Genomic DNA, 8,162 nt, shown 5'->3' with positions numbered 1-8,162 from the left:
CTCGCTCTCCCAGGGCAGCCGCCTCCTTTGCCAGCAGCTTCGTTGCGTCCCTAAGGGGAGGATGCTTTTATAGCCTGGGTTTCTGCATCCGTGTGGGTTTCTCCTCCCCGCTGGCTGGGGGAGGGCTGGGGATCCCACAGGCAGCACTGTGGGCAGGTGGCTGGACGCTGGCCGTGACAGTCCCCGCGGAGGGTGGCATGGCCAGGAGAGCCCCGTGCCCAGCGGCAGGTGGGCACAGCTGACAAGCGTGGCTGGCAAGGGGAGGTGTGAATAGCTGGGAGCCACAAACCCACGCTCCTTGCGGTTAATAGCATTGCTACCTGTCAGCAGCCGGCCATCACTAACATGATGTGTGTAGGGCACAGGCCAAATGCTTGCTGGTGTCAGTCAGGAGAGCTGGTGGGTAATGCTGATGCCGGTGGTGGTGGCTCAGGTCTAGATGGCAGTCTGGCCAAGGAGATGTCCTGGAGCTCTGTGCTAGAAAGGAATAGGGTTTTCCCCAAAGGCCCAGGGCCAGGAACAGCAAAGGGCGCTCAGTTACAGCCCCTTCGGCCACGCAGACCCCAACCGCAAACTCGCCAGAACCCATTGCCCTTATGGTGGCTGCTCTGAGCACAGTGAGGGGGAAGACACCAGTCCCCCCACCCAGCTCCATTACACTGGTGAGGGAGCAGAGCCCAGGGCAGAGAACGGCTAAACTCATTGCAGTTGCTGCATATGATACAAGACCAAGGTATGAGCATCCACAGCCTGGCCAGGCACGCTGCAGCGAGGAGGAGCAGTCTGTTCTCTGCCTTGTTCAAGCAGGGTGCAGAGGAGCCCAGCGTGGCTCTGGATGCCTAAGCTGCTGTGTCCACTCTGCCCTGTGTTTTGGAAGGGGGATGCTGCTCAAAAACCCCAGCGTGGGCTGCAGAGGACTCCCTTGTATAAGGTGCATCGCTGGTCCCCAGCTCACACGCGGCTGTGTTTCCCCAAGCAGTGCCCAGCCCAGGGTGGTGGGTGCCGGATCAGGCCCCATGGCTCCAAGCCCAGGGCTTGAGCTCAGGGAACCTTGGTGGGAAATGACTGCAAAAGCAATAAAAATATTCTTGGAAGAACCTGATGACACAATTGCCCCTGCCTCGAAACCCCCAGCTATGCAACCACACAGGCGTGCCTCCTGTTGCAGAAGGGATTTGTTTAGGGCACTGCTGTCACCCTTGTCCAGGGGACACCGGTGCTGGGGGGGAGAATGGAAAGAAGGACACCCCAGAAGCTACAGACAACTTCTCCCCAAGACTGGGGCTTTACAGCCTCCTTTCCCTGGGGGATTTTGCCTGCAGTGTTTGGAGGCAGGGGAAGGCTGACCTCAGCAGGCACCGAGGCTCTGCCCCATGGGTCGCAGCCCCGCTCCCCCCGGCCCTGACGTCTTTTCCCACGCCAAGCCCTGGTGCTGCGTCACTCGGGGGAGCCTCATGCCCCGGCACAGGTTGCAGTGAGATGCAGAGGTCAGGAGGCAGCAGCCCAGCCAGAGAGTCACAGCGATGCGAGAGAGAGCTTGGCGGGCAGCCACCGGACATAAATCCCCTTCCCGGGCATCCCGCAGGCTCTGCCTGCTTTGCAGAGCCCAGTTCCCCAAAGGAGAGACCAGGGCTGTGGAGTGACTTCAAAGGAAAGGGCCCACGTCAGCCGGGGCAAGGTGGTCCCAGGATGCGGGGCTGTGGGGCTCTGGTGTTTCCAGCTCCCCTTTGACCCATGGCCAAGGGGAGGCACGTCTGCAGGAGCCCTCAGGAGCATTGGATGCTCTGGGCATGGCTTTCCCCTAGGAAGGAGAGATGCACTCATCTCCCATGGGGCAGCCGGAGCGGGATGCAGGTGGGAATGCTGAAGGGCTGCAGGTCCCGGGGGAAAGGAAGCACCAGCTTGCTCTGGACCCAGAGGAAGACAGCCCTTCCCTGCCAAGGGCATGACACCACAGCCCCCTTGGAAGGGAAACCAAGGCATAAACCACTTACCCAAACCCATCAGAGAACCGAGGGCTGTTGTTGCCTTGCAGTGGCTGACGACCTGCCTCGCTGGCGGCACCAGGGCTCAAGGATGCCCCTCGGTGCAGGGCACCTTCCCCCGTGCCAGGAAAATCCCCACAAGGCTTTTTCCAGTCACGTCCGCCAGCAGTGAGCAGGGATGAGCAGCTGGTGCATGGGAGCAGCGATGGAAAGACCTGACGCAGGGCTTAAAATAAGCTGCAAAGGGTGCATTTGTGCACAGGGTTGTAGGAACCGGAGGAGGGGGAAGGAGCACTGCTCCGCTGGCTCAGAGGGCTGAAGCAGGAGCCTGAGGGCCAGGCTCTGCAGGGCAGCACGGGAAGGATGACCACAGGGATATCAGCCAGCTCTGAGACCACACTGATTTTCTCCCCAGCCCTTCAGGAGACCCAGACCTGCAGGGAAGATTCTTTACTCTTCCCACGCAGCCTCAAAGCATCAGGCAGTTCTAACCAAAGCATCACTTAACCTGAATTTGCAAGGACTGAAGGTAACAGACCATCAGGCAAGGCTGCAGTCTCCCTGCTTGATTCGTGTACTGCTGTGGGAAACCTGCTGCAGTTTGCTGCAAAGGGCTGGAGTTTCCTACAATTACATATCCTATAAAGAGCAGCTCATCTGGAAATAACAGGGGAATGCTCTTAAGTTATTTCCCTGCCTGCTTTCAAGGAGTCAAACGATTGAGCTAAGAGTGAATTCAAGGAAAATACTTTCCAGAGAGAAACAAATGCTTTCCTGCAAGATAAATGCGTTCCTCTAGCATTGGGCTGAACAAGCGTATTTCTTAAAATAAAAATTGAAAGATTAAGTATTTCTCTCTCTAAATGGAATAATCAGGAAGTTTTAGTTAATAGCCTTTTTTTCCTGAGGGATCTTTTAAAACAGTAATAAAGGTAGATGCATTTCTGTCCTTCCCACACATTTTACACACTTTTCTAGTCCATGAGTTTGTTGCTAGTAAAAACAGATGAGGCTTGTGAGGATCCTTGTTCCAGATGACCAAAAAGCTCAAGCATAAAAGCAACTTTTGGGAAGGACTTGGATGAGGCTCTGGATGGCACCAACACCGGGGGAATTCGGTCATTGACGTCAGCAGAGCCAGGGCTTCACCCAAAGTGTTTGCTTAAAACCAAAACTGCTCTGGCAGGGCACATTGAAATAGCAATTTACTGAACCAGAAGGAAAACATGCCCCTGCAATAAGCTTCAGAAACGCTGGCTGGGGAGAGCAGCTCCAGCTTACTGCTGCCTGCTCCATCCCAGAGGCAGCTCACAGCCATTCCCTGGCTCACTTTGGAGCCTGATGGGAAGCATCCCTCACTGCCACTCAGGGATGATCCTCCATCCTGGCTCAATTTTCCCAGCAGGGTGAAGTGACAGCACCTTACAGCACCTGGGGCACGTGCCCTGCTCATCCGTGCTTGCTGCCCCAGGGACAGGGGCATTAAACAGTGGGAGTCGCTTTATCCTGCACACGATGTCTCTAGGACCGTTCCTCTTTCTTCTGGTGAAGGCCTAAAGATGAAGCTTGACCAAGAAAAGTTGCTTTACCGCCCAAGTGTGAGTTTTCAGCTGGGGCGAAGCAAAGACAGGAATCACAAATAGGCATTAGGGAGGCTGCAGCCCTCCCTTAGCTGCACAATCTCCAAGCCCATGCTTCCTCTCCCATCCCTCCTCCACAAGCAGCTGCTCAGCTCTTGCTCTGCTCCAAACCCCCCCGCTTTATCATCAAAGCCGGCCCTGATAGCAGCAGAACTGGACCCACCTTTACCTTCCTCCTGCCCACAGCCAAGCGGGTGCCAGGAAACTGCTAGCTCTTTTTTGCCTTCTCAAGAGCCTTCTGCTATAATCCGCACTCAACGTAAAGGCACCCCCTCAAAACCAGCAGCAAGGGAGCAGCTTCCCCTGAGCCAGACCTCCCAGGGATACAAAACAACCCAGCTTTAGGGGGGCTGCCCTGATTTATACCCGCTGGAGAGCTCATCCTCTGTAACCCAGGGCTCAGCCTGCCTGCTGGGGCTGGGTTCTGGGTGCCCAAATGAGTTACCCCACATCAGCTGAGCAGCCAGAGCAGTTCCCAGCTCTGCTCTCACCTGCTGCAAACCCACTGCAAACCTGGGCACCGGTGCAGTACCTGCTAAGTGCCAACAGGCACAGCCACCAGCTCAATCAGGCTGTGCTTCAATCAAGAGGGAACAGGTTTAACTCAAACTCATTAATTAATTCTTGCAAGTTAAGAAGGGTATCTGCACAGGGACCAGCTTTGATGTGATTGCCTTGGTTTAATTAAACTCCTGCTTGCACCCAGCTTCCCAAGTGCTCATAGAAACCTGGCTCACATCCATTTAGCTTGTGTCTCTGATCGTGCAGATCCGCTGACTTATCCAACCAGTTCTCTGGCAGTACTGGCTGCACTCCTAGGGAGAGGAGTTCCTGCAACCCGAACAAAAGAGCTCCTTTAAAATCATCTGACGTTAAGGTAGGAGACCTCTGTGCTGTCCTGCCTGCCATGAAGGTCTCCCTGTGAGCAGCCGACCCCTCGCGCTGTGGGATGCTCGTTTCCCCAGAGCATCCAGCAGTGCAGGTCCTGCCCTGAGCAGGGTTTAAAAGCATCTGATGTACCTGGGCCTGAACAGTTCTTGAGGCCAAATCAGCTGCAGAGAGGACACAGAGGGGACATGCTGGGTGATGTGATGTGATGTGATGTGATGGGACCCCCAGCAGCTGTCCCTGCAGAAACAGGCTGGAAAGCAGCAGCTTCCCATCGCCCTCCCGGAAAGCGTGCTGGGGCTGTGAGGATGTGTGGCGGATGAAAAGGTGCTTTGAATGCCAGTGGATGGGGCTGGATCCCTCTCTGGGGTGTAAGCCGTGGATCTCAGCAAGGTCCCCCGGAGCGGTGCAGACATCCGAGTCATGGGTAGGCAGCCAGCTGGCATTGGAGTGGGCATCAGGTGCTGGAGATGTTCCCCTGGCTCAAACCCCAGCAGAGCTGTCCTGGTGCCCACCAGTGCCGTAGCTCCCACCAGGCAGCAGCCAGTGGGTCCAGCTCTGCTCTGTCCCAGCCTCATCCCACAGGAAACAGGTCTATGGGAAATGCAAGTCCTGGACCATAATGGTCAGAGATATCAGCACTGTAACTCTGGGGATTTACTCCAGCCCCCCCCCCCCAGCATCTCTCAATTAATTAATAACCCCAGATGTCATTTGCTTTTTCATGGTTGCTGAATTTGAACGGGGTAACTCTTCTGATCAGGTCATGAAATGTTAATGTGGTTTAATGGGTGTTTTCCTAACCTCCCATGCCCTCTCCCGCGGCTCCCCGGGCTCTGCTCTCCGCAGGCCACGTCCCCGCGGGACGCGTGGGAAGGCAGTGCCACGGCCACTGCCGGCGAGCCAGGGCTGCCCGAGCTGGCTGGGGCTCATGGCCGGGGCAACCGAAGGCCACGGTGACCAGAAGGTCCCTCTGCCATCTCCAGCCATGGCCATCGTGCCTCTTGGTGACACGAAGAAGTACCAGAGCTGGAGCCAGCCCTGAGCCACAGGAAAGGAGCACAGTCTGAGTTCGGTCTCAGACGCACTTTTTAATTAAATCTTTCAACAGGGGAAGACAAAAAGAATAAAATAACGCTAATTCCAGAAGCCTGTCTGGCACAGCGTTTGGTCCCCGGAGCCTCGCTCAGGAGATGCTCGCGGGAGCCCCATGGGGCAGCGAGGCACCATCCCTGCAGCGGGGGTGGCTCCGGCCGGCGCCGAGGGTCCCAGGGCTGAGAAAGGTGGCAGCTCACCATGGGAAAGCCGGACCCAGGGCTCGCTCACGCCATCCTGTCTCCAGCGATGCAGCCCGTCTCGCAGGTCACACCATGGAACTGCTGTCTCCCACCTTCTGCAAGAGCTGCAACAGGGACAGATCCTGATTAGCAGGAAAATCCTCCACTGCATCCTCGGGGGGGCTGCAGAGACACCACGGCGACCTTCCCTGCCTGGTCCCAACCACAGCGATCGGGATTGATATCATCCAAGGACTGCAAACCCCAAGGGTCACATCAGCCCGTGCGAACCATACCCAGTGCCCTGCTCACCTTGCTCAGCACGGGGATGTTTGCCAGCGAACCCAAAAACCCAAAAGCCACTGGGAAAAAACTCCTGTATCAAAACAAAAGTTTCTGTTAAGCCTTGTGCCAGGATTTTGCCAGGATGGGAGCAGCGGGGGCTCTGCCCGGGGCTGCAGGGCACAAGGATCACCCAGCTCCACTCTCTGGCTCGAGGCACCCGTGCCATGCCAGGAGAGCCAGGAACCGTGGGTCGGACCTGAAGAGGGTGATGAAGCCGTAAGCCTCCAGCAGCATGCCCAGGAGAGGCCACCGCATGAGGACGATGAGGACCCCCCCCATGAAGAAGCTGGTGCCCTTCAGCTTTGGCCATTGGAAAAAGAAAGTGAAGGTCCTCCTGAAGCCGATGATGAAGACCAAGCCGGAGAGGAAGAGGATCTGGGAGGATGAAGAAGAGCGGGTCAGAAAAGCCCTGCCCAGACGGACCCTTTGCTCCATCCTGGGCATCAGAGCCTGTTGCAGGGAGACCCAGCCCCACCGTACTCACGTTCCCAAAGGCCAAGAGCACCGAGTCAAAATACAAGAGCATCCCAAAAAGGACAAAGAAGAGGCCGAAGCCAACCAGTCCCACGCCGATCCCTGCAAAGGATGGGAGGAGGGCTGAGATGGGGGCTCAGGCTCACGGCTCAGGTCCCACCTTGGGCTGCAGTTGCTCTCCTTGGCACCTCCCTGGCCTGTTCCTTCCCAGAAATATGCTTTGGCTTAGTCTCCAAAGCTTAGAAATAACCTATCCACCTGCCCAAGCCCTGGGGAGACTGTCAGGTACCCCAGCAACTCTTCTGGGCTGCCAGATAAAGAATAAACCATGAAGGAAAAAATAAATGGGAAGGTTGTCTCCAGGATTTTTCTGAACACTGGCATGAAGGGTGTCGGTGCAAGCAGTCGGTGGGAGAGGCTGGCGATGCTCTCCGGAGGAGCCAGCCACCTCCTCAGTTGCTGTTCCCAACGCAGACCTGAGGCAGAGGATGAGGGCAAAGCCGGCTCTGCAGGACCCCAGTGCTGGTCCCCACACGCAGCCCTGCCTGGTCCCCGCGTCCCAGCAGGGCTCCCACCGTGTCCCCCCGCCCCAGCACGGGGCTTGCCATTGCACCCTCTCCCTTCCCTGACGACCCCAGTGAGCAGCCTCCAGCCCTGCCTCGGGTGCTGCGGAGCATCCCCACGGCACGCCCCGGTCCCACGGGGATGGGCATCGCTGTCGGGACGCGGCCACCCCAAATCTGCTCGCCCGCTTACGCTGGCAGTCGGTCAGAGGCACCATCTTGCCGGCGGCGGGGCTGGGTGAGGCTGGGCGAGGGGAGCCCTGCTTCCACATGCCTCCCCGGCAGTGACCCTTGGAAAGGCCTTTAGTCCCCACGTCATCCTGCAAATCATTAACGGCAGCGCCTGCTCCGCGGCGGCAGCACCTCCTTCGGCGGGGATGACACGTGGTGACCAGGCATCGCTGCAGGGTGACATATAGGGGGGCTGGTGGCTGCGGGTCCCTGCCTGGTCCTGCTTTCCCTGTCCCCAGCCTGCATGTCCTCCCTGGGAAGGGATGGCTTGGAGGAATCCCCAAAATAGGGGGATGCACGCGGCCGCAGTGTGCCTTGGGGTGTCTTGAGCAGTATTTGGGACACCCTGAGCCCCGCCGGGTGCTGGATGCTGCACGCAGAGGTCCCCGCAGCATCGTCACCAGTGCATCGTGTGGGGCAGGGACGGTCCCTGCTCACAGCCAGGCTGCCCCGTGGGACAGGGGAACTCTGGCAAGCCCTGGCCCCCGGGGTTTGCTGCCCAGTTCAGGGCCGATGGCTCAGCCAGACCTGCTCCCTGTGGCCAGTCCAGGGTCCCTGTGCGGCACGTGCCACCCCACGGAGACCCCTCCATCTATGTCCCGCAGGCACCAGCTCCACACATTTACAGACCAGCTGCTTTTATTCCTCGGCTTCATACAAACTTGCCAAGTACAAATGCATTTTTTTTTTTATTCCTCCAAGAGAGCTGGCTATTGAGCAGCTACAGCTAAAATAAACCCCACTGGGAAAATGACCCCC

At 57.6% G+C, this 8,162-nt stretch overlaps 1 protein-coding gene across 1 annotated transcript; it reads right to left on the bottom strand.

Moving 5' to 3' along the window:
* Positions 1-5,876: 5,876 nt before the first annotated feature.
* On the bottom strand, positions 5,877-7,390 carry GOLT1A (golgi transport 1A). Its single transcript, XM_075055455.1, has 5 exons — positions 7,366-7,390; positions 6,620-6,711; positions 6,332-6,510; positions 6,103-6,166; positions 5,877-5,915 (listed from the first exon to the last, which is right to left on the bottom strand). The coding sequence occupies exons 1-5, from the start codon at positions 7,388-7,390 to the stop codon at positions 5,877-5,879; spliced, it is 399 nt and encodes a 132-aa protein (XP_074911556.1).
* Between the last annotated feature and the right edge of the window lie 772 nt (positions 7,391-8,162).

Source organism: Buteo buteo, chromosome 23 (genome assembly GCF_964188355.1).
Source record: "Buteo buteo chromosome 23, bButBut1.hap1.1, whole genome shotgun sequence".
NCBI classification, from domain to species: Eukaryota; Metazoa; Chordata; class Aves; order Accipitriformes; family Accipitridae; genus Buteo; species Buteo buteo.
Note: the sequence above shows the minus strand (reverse complement) of the source record. Positions and strands in the feature narration are given on the sequence as shown.